Source organism: Thunnus albacares, chromosome 22, assembly GCF_914725855.1.
Source record: "Thunnus albacares chromosome 22, fThuAlb1.1, whole genome shotgun sequence".
Classification (NCBI taxonomy): domain Eukaryota; kingdom Metazoa; phylum Chordata; class Actinopteri; order Scombriformes; family Scombridae; genus Thunnus; species Thunnus albacares.
The window spans coordinates 10,243,676-10,263,923 of NC_058127.1; the positions used below are offsets into that span (position 1 = coordinate 10,243,676).

The 20,248-nt window shown below is 35.3% G+C and overlaps 2 protein-coding genes across 3 annotated transcripts in view; both read right to left on the reverse strand.

Annotated features, from left to right (window-relative positions):
- Nucleotides 1-20,248, reverse strand: part of LOC122974480 — a 345,451-nt gene that overhangs the window by 125,727 nt on the left and 199,476 nt on the right. The window contains exons 52-53 of the mRNA XM_044342515.1: nt 16,835-16,885; nt 16,089-16,104 (exon numbers count right to left, since the gene is read on the reverse strand). Coding sequence (XP_044198450.1) covers nt 16,089-16,104; nt 16,835-16,885 — 67 coding nt within the window. The remainder of the gene's footprint in view (nt 1-16,088; nt 16,105-16,834; nt 16,886-20,248) is intronic.
- On the reverse strand, nt 1,904-9,246 carry LOC122973949. 2 transcript variants are annotated; one of them, XM_044341767.1, is made up of 7 exons: nt 9,077-9,246; nt 8,558-8,590; nt 5,572-7,208; nt 4,992-5,024; nt 3,974-4,267; nt 3,412-3,666; nt 1,904-3,176 (listed from the first exon to the last, which is right to left on the reverse strand). In XM_044341767.1, the coding sequence occupies exons 3-7, from the start codon at nt 5,606-5,608 to the stop codon at nt 2,953-2,955; spliced, it is 843 nt and encodes a 280-aa protein (XP_044197702.1). In that variant the 5' UTR covers nt 5,609-7,208; nt 8,558-8,590; nt 9,077-9,246; the 3' UTR covers nt 1,904-2,952. The 2 variants fall into 2 exon arrangements, with proteins under 2 accessions (XP_044197702.1, XP_044197703.1); XM_044341768.1 differs by lacking the exon at nt 1,904-3,176 and having other exon boundaries at nt 3,201-3,666; nt 9,077-9,243.

The following is a 20,248-nucleotide window of genomic DNA, read 5'->3' on the forward strand; positions in this document are numbered from 1 at the left end:
GCCACGACGGCTTCGAGAGAGCTGGTCCTTTTGACAGTCCTTTTGCCTTTTTGTCTTGTTTTCCTCTAAGGCCTTTTTGACTCCTTCAAATTCTAGAGAGGGTTTTTTTCCTAGAGAGGACAGGCCGGATATACAGCACACATCACATAACAAATCATCACATCAAATAATGTGGCAGCAATAAATAATTAATGCCAACATCAAATAATGAAATTGTGACATTTAATGGTGAAAGCTAGACACAGACCTTCAAATAAAAAGATGTTTTTATGACTACAGTATTCTACCTCTGTATTCATTATTTAACGAGAGACTCTTCATTGTTTGATCTTTCTATTCATAATAGTTGGCTTTTCATTAATTGCAATTCGTAATTGTTAATTGATGTTCAGATTTTCATTATATATTGATATTTATTATTTGATGTTTGGCTCTTTAATAATATGATAGCAAGCATTTATAAGTGAGAAAGTGTGTGTGAAAGTGAAGAGGACAATTTATTATTGATTTTTGTTAGATTTACTTTAAAAAAAGAATAAGAATACTGATAATTCCCAGATTTTTTTTTACAGAAAATATAAACATATAAACATTGAGCTCCAACAAAGGTTTATCTTCTTAAACAGAACTCAATAATGTTTAGACACACTTTAAAGAAAACAGATACCAAAATACCAAAAAAAAAATTTTTTTAAAGTATAAAACAAATGCATGTAGTGATGCATGCGCCAGTGTAAATACTGCATAAATGTCCATACCTCCATTCTGGTTTTCATAGAATACTTTATAACATTCTTCTTTCAGCTGTTGTGTTCATGTCTTTACATAGTGCACTTTATGACAATTTTCTACACTATTTGCAATATTTGCAATAATGTAGTATACTTTTATGACCTGTTGCTCGGTCAAGTCAGGATCTCTTTTTTTTGCATAATATTGCGCTGTGCAATACTGTAACTTATATGTAACTTAAATACTTGTGATTTAAAATTTTAACTTAATTTAACTTTTTTCATGAAGGGTGGACTAGCAAAGCAAGAATTTCATTGTATGGTGTAACTGCCTGCGTTTACTGTGCATGTAATGGGTTGGAAATGCCACATGTTAAGTTTTTACGTAAACAGACACCCCCTAATTTTTTGTTAATTATTTGAACTAATCTAACTCTGTTTATACAGTTTTGACATCAGGTCAATACTCAAAGATGTCAGTAGGCAGTGCTCTAATGCCACTGTGGATACCTGAGGGAGGTCACTCGTATCTGCTCTGCTCATGCGCAGCTCAATATTAAATGAGCATCGGCTAGAGCAAGACGCTAACTTTGGCTCTCTCCCTTATTAATCTACAGGTATGTTCAAACTTGCTTTTCTATGATTAGCTTTGTTTACTAGCTAATGTAAATGCATTGGAAATCGTTCTGTGAAGTTGTGACATGGTTTAGAGATGTATTTGAAACGTATTTTTGTTGCTGTATGTTTCGTGGGCGCCGCCATTGATAATAGTTACCTCCGTGAATTTCGGTTTTCTACTATTTTGTCAGTGAAAGTTACAGACCTTTGCATGTGGTAACATATGAAAATGTGTTTAAAAGATTATTTTAGAGTATAAGCCAGTCAGTCGCGAGTTAATGGTAAATAGAGATGCTATATTCAAACCAGTTTCACTTCCGGTCGCTCGTTAACAAGGCAGAGTCGCGCCATTTTGTTAAGAGGTTAAGTGCAAGTGCAAAGGAGTGTTACGCTAATGTTGCAGAAAGGTTTTGTGTACGTTATATCAGTGTAGGATGAGTGTAACTGTGGTGTATGTGTTAAAATAGGAGTGAATGTAGTAATGTCAGTAAAGTAAATGTGTGTTTTGGGTAATATAATTTTTGTGCTGTATATTATATTTTATACATATATATATTTCTTAGATTATATTTTATACATATATTACATTATATTGTAGTTAAGCCTATTCTTATTTATTTAGAAATGTAAGTCATATTTTGAATTCATGTGAAGTTATTTTTCTTTAGACAAATTTTATATTGTGAATTTGGTTCCAACATTTATTTTATTTCTGTAACATGTTTTGGTGTGAATGTGAAATATGAACTTTGAAGCTGTAGGTTTCAGGAAACTGACGTAACTGAGAAATATGTACAGTTTTATACTGTTGTGTCAATATTAAATGAGCATCGGCTAGAGCAAGACGCTAACTTTGGCTCTCTCCCTTATTAATCCACAGTCCACAGACCATGTTTTTATCGGCTACACAGTGCACCCTTGCCTGTGTAACCTTTGCTGCCGGTCCAGATTTCCCCTAGGTCTGGCGCCGGTAACATGCACATGATAATAAACTTCTTGAATCTTTGGCTTCTCCACATCTTGTTTGTCCTGTTGATGGTGTTGTGACTTCAGACTTTTTGGTTTTTGCAATACACTGTACACTGTGTCAATCTGTCTGGTGTGCTCTGCCTCATCCAGAGTGACAGACTGTGAAGCCGTTGCCTCTCGTATCTTCTTGTATCCTTTCGTATTTTCACCGTTGTCACTCTTGCCCAGAGAGGCCGTCACAGTTGGTGCTTGTAAAAGGCTGTAAACAGTATCTACCTCCTGACTTTGCCTGGACCCCAATTCCTCCCCTAGACTGATGGTTTGGTTGCTGGTCTTGCTGGCACATGTGGCTCATCTTCATTTTCATAAGTGACATCAGCTTGAATTGAAGAGGTGGCGACCCTGGGCCTAGGTAGAAACTCTTGTGGCTGCATCTCCACTGGCTGGATTTGCATCAACTGTGCGTTAGATGTCTGTGTCTGTAAATAATCCAGCAAAATATGTTTTAGTCTTTTAACAACCTTTATCATACTCTGACAAGACACCTCCTAGCATTAAAGTAAAACTCAATTTCACATCCTTGTCTCTTGAAACATCTCTAGAAACACATCACCCTGTAACCAAATAATCGTCATCAAATCCTTCCATATTTACATCCCCAAAGTTCCATCAAAAAGATCAATTTAAATATTTTTTGGTAAATGCAGCTTGCCTGATAGTGATTATTTTCTGTTGAACAGCACTTCTTAGCCATGAAGATAATAAATGTACAGAGGATTATAAACACTGCAATAACTATCACCCTTACAAGGAGTGGTTGTGATGCTTCTTTGAGTTCAGGATTAGATTTACTGAAGCCTGAAAAGACAGAAAAACATTTTTAACAGAAAGGTTTCCAACCAAAAAGAAACCATCAATTTTATTGATGGCTTAAAACTGATTTATTAAATTGACAAGGTTATGTAAAAGTTACAATGTGAAAAATAAAAGAACCATATTTTCTGGAATTAAACTTAGATGAATCTCTGTACAGTCAATTAATGAGCGACAAATGAGCAAAACAGACTACCAAGAACAACCATGTCATACTTACACGTTGCCTCTATGCTTTCAGAAACATTGTTCGTGCTGACATGGTTGTTGCCACTGCAGACAACAGTTCTGTTGTCAATGGAGATGGATATGTTGACCCTGCTGAGTGATCTCTGAGATGTTCTGCAACCGTTCTCATCACAGACAGACCACAACCAGTCTTCCCAGATGGAGCAGTTGACTGTGATGGTGCAGAGTCTAGCAGACAGGTTGGAGTGCAGCACTGACATCCTGATCACAGGTCTGGGAACAGCATCTGCAACACCCAGCCAGCAGATAAATAAACTGGTCATTAGATGATTTAATGGCACCCTCCATTGGCTGCCAGTAAGAAAAAACACCACAATATATTGAGTATACTTAGCATGTCTTACATTTAATATGTGAGATACAAGAAAATTAATAACAAGTTGCAATGAGAAAAAAAACAATTTTTGCATTTTCACGGTGTCAAGATAATGAGATTATTTTATGCTTATTTACATGAAATGTGTGAGAATCTACTGCATTCAGAAATGTATGAATGTATAAAGCAGATCCAGTAAGTACTACGTAGAACTTACCTTGAACAACGACTCTGTGAGGCTCAGTGATAACAGTATAGTCAGAGTCATAGAATGAGACTTGATAGGTGCCACTGTTTGTCTCATTCAGATCACGCACACACAAGGTTAGTTTCTTAGGTTCATAATCCACTTTTTCTGCGTAGTCGGGGTTGATGGAGTTACCAGAAGTAATAGCTTTTCCAGCAAATATCCACTGACCATTTTGATATGGAGGTGGTTTTTTAACATGAAGACATACTGAGCTGTTTTTCAGGCGGTAATGAATAATTGATGGGTCTGCTGCCATAGTACCTGATAGGAAACATCACAGTACAAGACAATTTCTTAAAATAAGTTCTAGCACTTAACAAAAGTTAGCTTACAATATCCTGATATACTGTAAGTGTGATAGGCTTGAATGCAAAATTAAATTTAGCTTTTAATCATTTGTACGGCAGGGTGTCTGGTGTTTGACCTGTGACCCCTGAGAGGTTAGACCATGGTATCAACCTGTTCATGTTCATGTTACTGGACTGCGTTGGGCCCCTTACTGCTCTGCTTTAGCGGCTGGGATTATAAAGTAGTAGAAGGGTACTCAGTAACTTTACAGCAACAGCAAACTCAACAATAGTGGAGCAAATATACTCAAATGACAAAACTGACTCTCAGTCTTTGAGGTCTGTTCAATAAAAAATCTAAATATCCCACCAATTTAAAATCTGTATATTGATTTTTAAAACAAATACTGTAATAAGCAGACAGCCTTTAGATGTTATAAATAAAACTGAGCATCAAGAAGCATTTTCACTCTTGTCTTAATTAAGCTTAATGATATGATGTCACTTCTAAATATAATAGTTTTAAAGCGTGCCATGAGGATTCAAGATTAAGATGGATTAAGAGCAAATTGTAGTCACACTTACTGTAATAATAAATGACATGCCCACTAAACAAGTAACAAAGCAATATAATACAGTGGGTGATAAATAAGAGATAAACATGTATGTATAATACATAAACAAAAATATCTGGTCACCTTCAAAGTGTCCGTAGAAGAGTGTATCCGGCACTAAAATAAAGATTGAAACTTCATCAGACATAATGACATTGAAGAAAGTCAAAATCACACACACAAAAAACAAACAAAACAAAACAAACAAACAAAAAACAGATGGAGTTGCAGCATTGGTAACTATTGTTTAATAGATAAACACATTTCTGTGACAATATACTGTAAGTTAGTAAATAGGGAGGAAACAGATAAAAGGAAAAAAAACTCTTGAAATGAAATATGTTAAATAAAATAAGAAAATCATGAAATTCAAAACTCATATACATAATACCCTAAACAATTTACAAGCCTTGTGCAGTATAGTATTTATGCAAAAAACAATCATCTGGCAGTAAATTTAATATAGTCCTCCAATCTAAACTGAGCCAAGTCACCAAACAACATCTGGCCTATAAAACAACCCTGTAGTTAAAAACCATAAGCGTGCTCTGTTCAAGCTCTCAGAGAAACTGGTTCAACCAGTGATACTCTGTAATTCTGACTATTCAGGAACATGTTCTTTAATCTGTGACATGCAAACAGAGAAAGTCAGTAATGTACTTACAGAATAATCCCAGCACACAGATCAAAGTGTACCTCATCCTCACATCCAGCACTGACACTCTGTCACTCAGCTGCTCTGAGTCTGACAAATGTTTCTACTTTACTTTAATAATAATGCAACAGAAAGACAAAGAGAGAAGTTACATTTCGGGTAAATGAAAGATGAGATGAGACTTTCTCCAACTTCTTTAGAATTCACCCTGCCTGTGTTTCCTTCCCTTGTATGCAAACCACAGAGAACTTCAACTGGTTTGATAAACGTTGACACGTGTACACTTCCTGGCCACTGCAGAAATACATCAGCTTTCTGTCTTGTGCAAAGGTTTGTGCCTAGAAAATGTTACAAATAAAAAAGGTATAAACAATAAGTATTTACTGCACATGCATGAACCAAAAAATCATTGACTTAAGTCATATCACGTCATGAACATGCTTAACATTTTATTGTGTTTATTTGTGCATGTTATGCAGTATATGCCCACTGCTCTTGCATCAACAGTGCCTGCATTGTGATGAGATAGGTGTTGTGTGTGTAAATACATAAATACACATGTATAATTCTACTGTGTAGGCGTAAACAGTACATCCTGTATGTAAACGCAAAGAAAAGTTTTAATGAATTTAGCACTTTGTATTGCTTTATTATAGAGGGGATGTCAAAACGTCTGGGCTGGGGACAAGCCCAAAGCAGTGAAATTCTTGCACATTTGAATTTTCAACACACTGAAAAAGTATTAAAATGTCATCATTGAGACACAGTTATTTTTTTAATTGCTACTACAACCTAACTTTAAGAAATACAATAATTGTTTTTTCTAAAAAAAATCTACCCTGGGGACAGAAAAACTCCCTTAATTGAAGAATCACCCATATGTGTGTGTGTGTTTAATAGCCTGCATATTGAATTTGATATAAACTTTGGTCAGAACTTTGGTGATAGATTTGTGTCTGTCTGGTCATTTTATGAAGAAGTCCTGAATTACAAATGTGTTGCCTTCTTATCACTCCAAAGAGCAACAGCAGTTGTAATGATATTATAGCTAAAAAACAAGAAAGCAAATGAAAAAACTCATCTTAACCCATCAATGAGTAAAATGTTGAATATCCATTTTTCAGTTACAGCAAACAAATTCTGTATTCTATCAGTCTCATTATTCAGAAACAGTATAATTACATCATTTCTATTATTTGACATTTACAGTATGAATAAACCAACTAAGTTCAAAGTCAATCAACATTTGAACTCAACACATCCATCTATGGTCTGAATTTCTGCTTCTCCCCCCAAAATCTTGAGTTGTTGAAATAAACCTCCAACAGCAGACTGTTGCTGTCTACCTACTGACCTTTGTCATGGTTGGCTTGACCGTTATTATGGTGGTTAATCTGAGTCTACATCACATATTCAAACAGAAACACTGACAGAATTGAAAATCGTGCAGGTGAAATTGATGTTTCCATCCTCTGGCTGGATATTGTACTGCAGCCGGGAGCCGCTACTGGTTTGGTTCATCATGGTCCAGTTGTAGGAGACCTTTCTGTCAGAGGTTGCACTGCACTCCAGCACAACTGTACAGGATTCATTCAAAGCATGCCAGGTGGAATTTACAGTCAGGATAGGCTGCTTCATTATGATCTCTAATTAGGCAGTAGAGAGAGAGAAAATAAGATAATGAGAATAATATTAAGAATTTTGCAAATCCATTATACATGTACATATAAAACACCAGCAAATGCATGTATAGCGGAATTTGTTCGACAGAACATTAGTGACCCCCATTAAATGCAGTTTACCTGGAAAACCTAAGTTTTTGACCTCTATGTGCTCCCAAAGCTCCCCAAAATCACAAATCTGAATAAACAAAATGATCAGGAGTTGCTCAAAGAAGTATTTCGAGCCTTAGATCAAAGATGCTAAAGATGCTAAAGACATCAGAATGTTATCTGGCCACAAAAGGAAATGATAAATCAGCACAATATATTTATTTTGTCTTAGGAAAGAAGCAAAGGCAATTCCTCACTATATACAAGTCTGGTGATAACACAGCAGAAAAGCTGTCATACCATCCCAGAGTTATGTTACAACAAATAACATTTTAGTAACATTTTAATTTATAATACAGTATTGTGATATGAGAGCTAACCAGTTTTACTCTGAACAAACAATGTGACTTCCACTTCCATTTCTTCTACATGGATCATCAACTGGTGAGGATGCTGACTTTTTGTCTGGTACTTGCAGCTTTAGCCTCAATATTTTAGCATGATATCCAGTATGTAACCATCATATTGCATATTGCATATTTAACACTGTTTTACAGGCTTCTAGTTTTAAAACAAATCATAAAAACATTAAAAAGTCAGCTGAAGACAAAGCTTTCAACCCACTCACAGAGCTACATGAAATCTGCTAGTGACAGTCATCACTTCAGACGACAAAATACAGTCAGCAGCTAGAAATGAGATGCCTGCTTTTGTTTACTTCCTTCCTTCTTTGTCTATTTTGTACACGCATAGTCTGTTGCATGTCTGTCCGTCCTCCTCTATTGCTCTTTCTGAGGTTTCTTCCATTTTTTTCCCTTTTAAAGGGTTTTAGGGGAGTTTTTCCTTATTCGAATTGAGGGTCTAAGGCTAAAGGATGTTGTATTGCTGTACAGATTGTAAAGCCTCCTGAGGCAGATTTCTTATTTATGATATTGGGCTATACAAAAACATAGACCTGACCTGACTTCACTACCTCTCTCTCTCCCTCTGTGTCTCCTCCTCCTCCTCCTCCTTCTCTCTCTCTCTCTCTCTGAGTTTGAGCGTCAAGACAGTTTGATGCGCCTAATAACGCTTTTGGTGCGTGTTTGGCCATTAAAACCAATAAGTGTACTTCAAGACGCATCACACGCTTTCAGTGCGTTTGGGCCTTAAGAGTAATACAGTGGATGACAAATAAGTGATAAATATTTCAGTATAATATATAAATAAAAAGTATTGGTCACCTTCAGAGTGTCCGTAGAAGAGTGTATTCAGCACTAAAATAAAGATTGAAACTTCATCAGACATAATCAAACTGACAGAAAGTCAAAATCACAGACAAAAAACAAAAAAACAAAAAACAAAAAACAAAAGCAAATAGAGTTTCAGCAGCGGTAACTATTGTTTGATAAATTAAAACAGTTAAGAGAAAATTTCTTTAAAATGAAATATGTAAAATAAAATAGGTAAATCATGAAATTCAAAACCCACATACATAACAATATCTTAAACAATTTATATTTACGTTATGCAAAAACAATCATCCAGCAGTAAATTGAACACAGTCCTTCAATCTAAACTGAGCCAAGTCACCAACCAACATCTGGCCTATAAAACAACCCTGTAGTTAAAAGCCATAAGCGTGCTCTGTTCAAGCTCTCAGAGAAACTGGTTCAACCAGTGATACTCTGTAATTCTGACTATTCAGGAACATGTTCTTTAATCTGTGACATGCAAACAGAGAAAGTCAGTCATGTACTTACAGAATAATCCCAGCACACAGATCAAAGTGTACCTCATCCTCACATCCAGCACTGACACTCTGTCACTCAGCTGCTCTGAGTCTGACAAATGTTTCTACTTTGCTTTAATAATAATGCAACAGAAAGAGAAAGAGAGAAGTTGCATTTCATATAAATATGAGATATGAGTTTAGCCTGCCTGTGTTTCCTTCCCTTTTACACAAAGCTCAGACAATGTCAATTAGTTTGACCGCAGAAAATTTTGACACGTTTACACTTCCTGGCCACCGTTGCTGCCTGCACTACTTACCTTTGTTGTGGTTGGCTTGACCGTTATTATGGTGGTTAATCTGAATCTACATCACAAATTCAAACAGAAGCCAAATGTCAGAACTCGTTTCTGAACAGCCATGTTACAAACCTCTGGTATTAGGTTATAAAGGCTGCTTTTCTGTTTACTGTCATTTACCTGTTCTCATTCCTGTGTTTATGCATTTAGTTTCCTGTGTTTTTCAGAAATTAAATGCATAAAGGGAGAACAAATGTAGCCCGGTTAAAAATATGCATGTATAAATAGTTGTCTGTGATAGAGAAATAGATCAATAGAATTTGTTAAAAGAGTATGGTTAAAATTCATATTTCTCATTGTGTTGAAAAAGGTCAAGTTCATGACTAAACATGTTAAGGATGTTAAAAATGCATATATGTCTTTTATTTTATTTCTTTTGATAAAAAGCTGCTTATTGAATAGAGTGGTATCTTTCTAGAGAGGTGAATATGGTCAAATAGGTTTGTGTGTGTTACTTGGCTGACGTGTGTGTGTACGCAGACACGGGGAGTGAGAGAGAAGGAGGAGAGAGACTGGAGGAGCGGAGAAGAAAGCAGTTTTTCTGATGGATATCCGAAGTTGTGCCGGAAAAAGTATAGATGTACCTGAGTCTTAGATTGTCAGCTCGATAATCTGTAAGAGGACATGTTTTGGAAGTAACAGATAACTTCTACCCGAAGTCTGCTGCGCTGTAGCCAACTTGAAAGAGGCTGCTCGTTAATGAAGTGAGCGGTGAGATAGCACTGTGAACGGACTGTAGGCTGCTGCTAGCTAACCCAGCTCGACAAAGTAGCTTCGTCTGGATTTATTCCAATCTGGAAACGAGAGACAACAACCAGCATAGCATAGGTTAGCATAGGTAATAATTGGTGTGTGTGATCACTAAAATAATTCAGCGGAAAAGTAAAAGCAAATACTTTTAAGGTGAAAAGGTAAAAAGGGAAAACTACTGTGTGACTTGTGAAACAAAAGCAGTGAACACTCCTGTTATTTAATTTAATATTATTTTCATTTAATTTTGCCTTAGAATTAAAGGAAGAAATTATTACTTTTAATTTTAAATGGTTTCTGAGTGTGTTTATTATTTCAGAGGTTAAAAGCTATATAGCCTTTATACTCTATACCAACTTATATTAGATTGTGGTATTTTATTGTGTTAAAGGGCTAGCATACTCAATTGTTTGTTACACTATGGTCTCAAAATAAGTTATATTCAAGAGGTAGGCTATAGGATTTTCAAAGTGACCCAAGCTAAAAACATTAAATTAGTCAGAGATAATATAACAAAGGAAATTAGGATAAAGAACTCAGGGCTCCATCTACATAATATAGAGGGTAGACGGGCTACACAAATAAAAAATGAAATATATTAAAAATAAATTGTTGCACGTTTTGCACCATTGTGTTACACAGTTTACTTGACAACTAGAGCTTGAGTAGAAAAAACAAGCCACTGCTTATCAGCATGACGAAAACAAACCAACAGTTTCTCTCTTCACATAAATATGTGTTGCTTTGATAGCAACACGTACTTGAGGTGTGGTTGTCACATTCACACCAGAGCTGATGTGTCAATACACGGAAAAGAAGAGGTGTCTGATACTGTGCAGGATGTGCAATCATATTTTTTAGACAGTAGAAACTAAAACAAGTGAAAATATTTTGGGAGGTAGTAGAAATTGAGTCAAGTGCAATGCATATGAATATAATATAGCAATTACAAAATGGTTTTTTAACTGACTGTCTTTGAATACAACTAAGACTGGTGGTGACATGAGGAAGTGGACAGTCAATATTTATTTCTCAATCTGAAACATCATATAACAGAAAGTCAGAGGTGTGAGCTTGTGAAAATCTGACATTAAAGTTCTCACTGTGTTTTACATCTTGAACTCTCCCTATCACCTCAGTCTGCCATCTGCTGTCAACCAGGTGTAAAACATGTCATCTGGCTGACAGCGTAAATTTCAATCAGGAGAATGAATTTTGCAGTGAATGCAGCAAAAATAATTGTTTATTATACAGATGACATTGAAGATTAAGTGTTGACCAGAGTTTTTGGTGCTTAGACTCTACAGGGAGCAGCAGCAAGATAAATCCCTCCATGGAGTCCAGACACTGGTGATGGTGGCCGATGTCTTCTGCTGAGGCTGATAAGGCTGATGAGGTTGATGAGGAGATGCACTGATGAATCTGCAAAGACTGGGTGGTGATGGGGAGGTGGTGGGGCGCACAAAACAACAGCATAAAAGCATTAAGGTTGAGAAGGAGAAAACATATTTTAAAAGACAGCCACATTATGATAGGCTGACAAATAAAGGTGTGTCACCGTGCTATTGGTCAGATGTGATCAGCTGATGTGAACAGCTGATGACACCAACGCCTTAAGGATGGGAATGACAGATGGTTTGGGAAATAATACTAATGACCTGAGCATGCAAAAGATAGTCTTCCTGACTGAACTTTCACTAAGCTTCATTTGGCTTTAACTAAAGACTTTATTTCCTCATTTTCATCGGTCAGTCAAGAGTCTCCCCTGCAGGACTCCTGCTCTGTAGGCATTGAGTGGAGCCTTTGATGGCAGGTTTGATGACAGGTCGGGCACACAGCACACATCACATAACAAATCACCACATCGAACAATGAATGTGGCAGCAATAAATAATGAAGGCCCACATCAAATAATGAAATAGTGACATCTAGTGGTGAAAACTAGAAATAGACCTTTAAAAAAAATGGAGTTGTATTAAATTTGTGTGGAGGTTCATTTTTTCATATTTAATGACTATTCTCCCTCTGTATTCATTATTTAATGGGAGACTCTTCATTGTTTGACCTTTCTATTAATAACAGTTGACATTAATTTCAACTTGCATTTCTTGTTTGATGTTTAGCTTTTCATTATTAGATATGGATCAGTAGTGCACCACTCTCCTCTCTACTTCCTCAACTCTCTCTGGCATCTGCTCTCTGATCAGCTCATATTAAGAAACACATGTGGACTCACACCTTTGGTAGTGTGCAATTAGATGGCAACACTTCTTGAAATCAGGAGGCCCCAGGCAAAAGCTAAATGTTTTTCCAAAGTTTTTATACTTTTTCCCCCCTGTATGTTCCTATAGCTTCAAAATAGTAACCTCTAGTTCACTCAATTACATAAATATATAAAGTATATATGATATAAATATAAAAAGCAATTAAAAACATCACTGACTGTTTACTGCTGAAAAAATGTTTATTGATGACTAAAAAAAATAAGCACATACATCACAGGTAAATTCATTTGTAAATAGACAGGAAAACTTTCGTGTATAATAATAGCAAAAGTTACATATTCCTGTAGAGCCCCAGATTAAAAATACAGACCTGGAAATGTGCTTCAAAGCTAAAACCTGTAATGTTTTTAATAAATACACACAGTTGTTCACTACAAATTAAAATTAGCACGTATAATTGGAGAAGCTCTTATTACAAAATCTTGACTGTCATCAGTTCACATTTATCCTTTAAAAAATTCCAACTAAGAGATATTATATTTGCATTTCTGTGACCTGTTACTAGTCAATCAGACTTTACTATGCTGAATATAGTTTAATATGATGAGGTTAGATATAACAATACAATACAGTAGATATTACTTAGCTATAGATTGAGGGAGACAATATGTGAGGTTACAGAATTCAGCTTTCAGTCACTTATTGTAGTATTTTAAAGGGCCATTTTACTAATTTTCCTACAGTGTCCTACTCCCTCTCTCTGCTGTCTGATGTTCACCCCATAATGTAAAACAGGGATCTTTGATCAGCTTTGTTTACAGTTGTTCACATTTTGAGATGTTTTCTTCAACATGTTTAACAGGATGTTGTTTGATAGCAGATCATCACATATAGTCATTAAAGCTGTTTCATCAAAAACTGAAGAAGAGGCTGACTGACTAAAGCTGCACTACTGTATTAACTGTACAAAATACTGAGCACATTTGATATTTAGATAGCAGATGTACACAATTGCACACAAAACTGCAAATAAACTACACAATGATGTAGTTCTTCATGTTGTCATCCATTCCTTTGGTTTTGTTGATACAGATCTCTCTACAGACCTGGAAGAAAACCAAAAGAGAAGATTAGTCTGAAACATTTTCCAGTAATGTCATAATTTACAATGATAATGTACTGAAGGGTTGTCAGGGTTAATGTCTCCACTGATAATAAAAGAATAACAGTATTGTAATGCTCAGAGTGCTCAAAGCAGTCACACAGCAGAGTATTATGGCTTTTACAGAATTTTGTAAACATACTGATACTGAATATACATACTGATGTATAAATACTGTTCTTCAGCACTGCATACACACATAATGTAAAATAAACATACATTCCAACATAAAACATTCAAAAAAATAATAATTATAAACACCTACAATTTTGCAAATACAGAACACATCACATACATTACACTGTGTCCAAGACCAACATGTTGGACAGTAACAGTTGCAGGTGAGTGTAGACCTTAATTAATTTGTCTTTCTTCTGTATTATTGTAGCAATAGTGTTTGCAAATGTGTGTGGAGAGTGTGTGCATATTCAGATTTGTAAACCTGTAAAAGAATCTCTAAATTCATACTGAAATGTGTGAATATGTACAGCAATCTGCAACTATGTATTAAGATTTGTAAGTGTATCGACACTTGTGAATATGCAGACAAATCTGTATATGTGAATCTGTAAATATGTATTCAAAAAACTCAGAGTAAATGGCCTTTTATTAATGACTGAAAGTTTTGCTCCAAGAGATGGAAACAGAAAGTCATCAGTTACAACTCAGGTACATATGTAATTAGTTGTCTTTTTACATGTGACTTTTGCTACATTCCTGACTAAAATTTGCAAATGTGAGGGTTTTCTTCATACTTGGCCGAGGCTCGCAGGCTCACACTGGGAGGAACTGAAAAAACAAGGCAAGATGCAATGGAGCCGTAAAAGTCACTGTACTGTTCCCAACTACCATAACAACAAGCAACAAATTTCCATCTAGTGAGTGACCAGTAGCTCTTTAACATCGTTAATGGTGCAAACTGACAACCTGTAATGTTTTAGCCTCGCTAGAAACTGCTAGCACAATATTGTTGCAGTGTTTCCCCTGAGACAACTTCAACGGTAAATAAACTGCAATGTTATGTATAAAATATTCTGTTTGTGGGTAACATCATTGCAATGCATTTTATTCTGTATTTTATTGCTGGGGCTTTGCTAGAATCTACCCTGCTGCTGTAAACAAATGTAGTTCATATGATGTAACATTAGAGTCTGCAGGAAACAAACATGTTATTTTCAACAAACTATACTTGTCTTGTTAGTGACAGCAGCCTTTAATGTTTAACTATATTTTCAGTGAGTAACCTGCACCAGACTAATCCTCACTGACTGCACGCTGTGACAGTCACAGTCAGCGAACACATGAGGTAATTGATATTAGGAAAAATGTTAATGCTAGTTAGTGGTTTTGCAGCAGTGATGACCATCAATCTGTTGACAAGAAACCTGCAGAATGTTTGTCTGCAAGTTAATATTGCAAATAATTCAATATTGGTTGGCACACTGTGTTACAGACAAAAATTGTGACACATTTGCAGATCTCAGGCATGACAGGAGTCTAGCAAAAGTCACATGTATAAAGAAAACCAATGGAGAGGTGTACCTGAGGTGTAACTTCCCAACTCTTGGAGCAAAATACTTAAAATACATTTTTCTCACAGATTTTACACATTCACAACTCTGTGTATGCTAGGGCTGGGCGATATGGACAAAAAAATCGTTATTTTTTTCAATCTTGGGGTCGTTTCATGATTTTACTTGATTTTTGTTTGCCTTCATAATGCAGACTTAAAACATCATATTTATTTAAGACAGTTGAGCAAGAACAATAAGAAACCTGCAACACCCGCAAGGCTGTTATAATCATTATGCATAAAATACATGTGATCCCACACAGCTATTGACTGTGAGCACCAGATGCTTCAACTAAGTAGATCATAGGCATCTAGTTTAATAATCAGTTTCAGCACAGATAGAGCAGAAAAATCAGCTCACTAGCTGCTGCTGTTTGTGTTTCTTTACAAGACATCAGCCTGATATCTGCAGACTGCTGCTAGCTAGCATTAGCTACCTGGAGAGTAAACTGTACAGTGTAGAATCTGGATACTGTTCCTTCAACTTCAGGTGTTTCAACTCTCATAACCAGAGATGAGACCTCATCAACTAACACAAACCAAGAGCACAGATCAGTGTGCAGAGTCATTTTCAGTCTGTTCTTCTCGTAGATGTGACTGTTAAATTCACTGCGAGATAACCAGAGACAGCTGTGGCAGGTGTGCCTGTAGTGTAATTAATAATGTCACAGTTTACGAGACTGTTGTGACTCAAAACAGCTAATGTAGCTGCCATCTACTTTTTGACTAAAAATAACCTTTTCGTGCATTTTGTAATAACTCAATTTTACGATTTAGACATTTTACACATTGACCAAAAACAAGAATTTAAATGAATAAAATCAATTTGAGATATCGTCCAGCCCTAGTGTATACATTCACAAATCTTGATACTCTTGCAAATCTGAATACACATTTTCAGTTTCCTGTACACATTCACAAATATCAGCAATTAGAAATTCTTTTACACATTCTGAGAGAAGAGAGTTTCCAACCTGATAAAGCCTGAATCTGTCAAAATGATATTTGATGTTACATTGTTTTGCAAATTGTTTTCTCTTAAATTATGTAATATTGCATTTCAGACTGCTCCATGTTAAGGTGTATACTGTACCATTTTCATTCAGTGTCTTTAGAGCCTTTGATTGATTCATAGACAGAAGCATCACCTGTGAGCAAAAAGTGAAAATCAAGCTGAGATCAAGTGAACCATTTAAATTGCATGATACCAATCAAATATCACCTTTTTAACAAAAATCCTCAGGTTTTTTTTAATTTATTTATTCGATTTTAAAATATTGTGGATAAATGCAAATACAGGGAATCTTAAATGTTTTAGAACCTTTACTGTCTTTATAGACTGTAATAGAAATGTTGAGGTTACAGTAAACAAAAAATGACAAAATTAATCAGGATTAGTTTGAAGACTGACCATGGAGAAGAGAGGAGTATACGTTATGTTGAGTTTCATTCAGGTTGACCATGTGATTTGCAGCAGAGTCCTGATTGGTGCTGTCAGACTGGATCGGCCTAAAACATTAAGCAAATACAATGAATTTAATAAGACACATTGAAGGTACTGCTGTTATGTTCAAAATGAGAGAAGAGAGTTTTGTACCAACCTGATAAAGTGTGAATCTGTGAAAAGGATATTTGATGTTACATTGTTTTGTAAATTGTTTTCCCTTAAATTATGTAATATTGCATTTCAGACTGCTCCATGTTAAGGTGTATACTGTACCTTTTTCAGTGTCTTCAGAACCTCTGATTGATTCATAGACAGAAGCATCACCTGTGAGCAGAAAATGAAAATCAAGCCGACGTCAAATTAATCATTTCAATTGCATGATACCAATCAAATATCACCTTTTTAACAAAAGTCTTCAGGTTTGTTTTTTTTAAAAAAAAGTGATTTTAACAGTGTGGATAAATGCAACAACAGGAAACCATAAAGGTTTTAGAAGCTTTAATATCTTTGTAGACTGTAATATTTAATACGTTACAACCAAGACTATAAAGCCTTAAAGCCATAATGGCAATAATATTTCTGGACTCTGGACATAAGTCTTGTAGTTTTGGTTCAATCACAACAATATAAAACAATGTTCTAGTCTGATCTTTTGTGCATGTGGTAGAACAACAGGTTATGTGACAAATCTTTGAGACTGTTCTACAAACTGACCCACTGCTTTATTTACTGAGATCAACAACAACTTCCTGTCTAATGGATTGTGGCTTTTGCTTAATATTCATTAAAAATCAGATGGCTATAGTCTAGAAAAAGAGTAATAGAAATGTTATTGTTAGAGTAAACAAAAAATGACAAAATTAATCAGGATTAGTTTGAAGACTGACCATGGAGAAGAGAGGAGTATACGTCATGTTGAGTTTCATTAAGGTTGACCATGTGATTCACGGCGGGGTCCTGATTGGTGCTGTCAGACTGGATCCGCCTAAAACATTTAGCAAATACAATGAATTTAATAAGACACATTGAAGGTACTGCTGTTATGTTCAAAATGAGAGAAGAGAGTTTTGTACCAACCTGATAAAGTGTGAATCTGTGAAAAAGATATTTATTGTTATGTGGTTTTATTTTATAGATTATTTTTCTGCTATTTCACATTATGACATCAGAGTACATCTTTGTATTTGAATAATTAAAACATAAAACATTTAACATCAGAGTGAAAAAGTCTCACCTTTGGATCGTCTGTAGCGATGCAACAGGAGCAGGAGAATAATAAGAATAATTCCACAAACCAGCCCAACAATTAATGGTATAAGAGATGAAGAGCTTTCAGGCCTGGACACTGCTGTAATAGATAATAAATAATAACTATTAATACAATTAATTAAGTTCTATAGTACGATTCTTAAACTGAAGCGCTTTAATAAAAATAAGTGAAGTCACATCAAGTCTTAGTAAAGACAAAAAATCTAGGATACAAAAAAAGTCGACTTCTGCAGCACAAACACATAAATACAAACACATTAATATACAAATCTAGAAGTAAGAAAACACAAACACATATACACACACTAAACACACACTAAACACACAATAAACAGTATGTACAAACATGTATGTGTTGCTATACAGTGTGATATGAGTTATGACCACTGATGCAACTTTATTCAACTCAAAAGAAAACAATCTTTGACTGATCATTCATTTACATTTGTATTTTGATATATACTAAATTATGAATTTTATGTTTAATTATTGAATATCCTTATGTTCAGTATAAAACAAGATCTCTTACACAATCCAATATGTGAAATCAGCTGAAACTAAACCTGTAAATTTCTAATTCTGTAAAGTATTTGACCACATTTCTTTCTAAGACAGCAACACAGTTTAGAAGAAAGAAAATGCATGAATTGTTTTAATCCTACTCACCCTTAACTGACATCCAACTCTGTACTGATTCGTTTCCTGAGTATTTACACTTGTAGAAGCCTTCGTCTGACATTGACACTGCAGAGATATTCAGCTCCCCTCTGGTATCATTTTGGATAAGTTTGTCATTTTGATAGAAAAACACATTGGAAAGTAATTCTCTTCTCTTCAGTTTGCAGCCAAGAGTAACAGAATCTCCCTCAGTCACAGGATGCACAGGGCTCACCAGGATAATATCTGCATCTGTAAAACAGTCAAAGAATATGAAGTTTCAGTCAGAGATCAGCTGCTGACCTTTAGAACAAGGTGACATAAAACCATGAGAATAGATCACACATATGCCTTTATTTTTCTCCAACTAATTTATCTCACAGAATCAGTGTAGCTGAGCAAAGATCCAACATTTCAGCTTTATTACATACATGTCTTGTATCTGTAAATATATTAGCTATGGCTAGTTAGCTCTAGAGCTAACAGGTACACATGAAAGAAATGATGGATGGCTATTGACACAAAATCACCTCTAACTAAATCTGCATGTTAATTTTATGATCAAGAATAAAGAAAGGTCTTGCTGCACACCAAAAAAGCTGTGGACCAAATATCTTGGATCTGTAAAATATTAATTTCCAGTTGTTTAAATAAATATGAAGAAGCTTTAATTTTGTCCACAGATGAGTTTTTGGTGTGAAGGAAGTCCTTTCATCATTTATTTATTCTTTTGTATTACCTGTGTTTGACAAGAACACCACTAAATTATGAGTTGTGCAGAGGACACTTAATTTTCTAATTAATTGGATGATACTTCTTTATTATAATCTCAAGGAATAATAACTTAATGAGCTTTTAGTTTTTTGTTAAAGAAACAATAATATAACATAATTTTTGCTATCAAAAGGTTAGGAATATAACTTGTTTGTCTACACAGGAAGTGTAGTTAGTGACACCATGTTGAAAATAATTTAAATACAAGATGAAAATGAAATAAAATGTAATGTAAACATACTCTGTATAGTGATGTTGACTGCATTGCTGAACTCTCCTGATCCAGACTCACACCAGTACACTGCGTCACTCTGCCATGAACTCTTGATGTTGCATGTGGATCCAGTCATTGACATCCAGTTAGAACAGTATGACCAGTAGCTGCCCTCAGGAAACCTCCTCACTCTCCACTCAGTAGAGTTTCCTTCACAGCTCAGTGAGACAGAGTCATAGATGAAGTGCTGCACTCTGTCAGGACTCACTTTGAGAGTCACTGCTGAATGAACATCTGAAAAACATATAATGAGGAGCAAACCAAGTACAGAGATATTAAAATTAAAAAGATCACAATGCAAAAAATCCTCTTTTTTGTATTTTTAATACATTTTGTTGTTGAGAGTAAAAACATCTGAATAACATAAACTGTGCAAAAGGTTCAGTGTTTTGGTGAAACTGTGAGTGTTAAGAACATACAGAGCATATGGACTGACAGTGGAGACGTGAAGTGTGCTGCAGAGTGGTTTGAGCTGTTTTATGGATGTTTTGATTATTTTTCTATCTTGAAAACTTGCTACCAAGATAACTACAGCAACTGTTCACTGTGAAGCTGTAAACAACCTACGTTTACCTGCCACCTTTCAAACATACAGAGGATGTGTTTTTCATTCTAAATGATGCTTCATTGTCTCTATATAAAGTACTAGTCAAAAGTTTGGACACACCTTCCCTTGAATGAGAAAGTGTGTCTAAACTTTTGACTGGTACTGT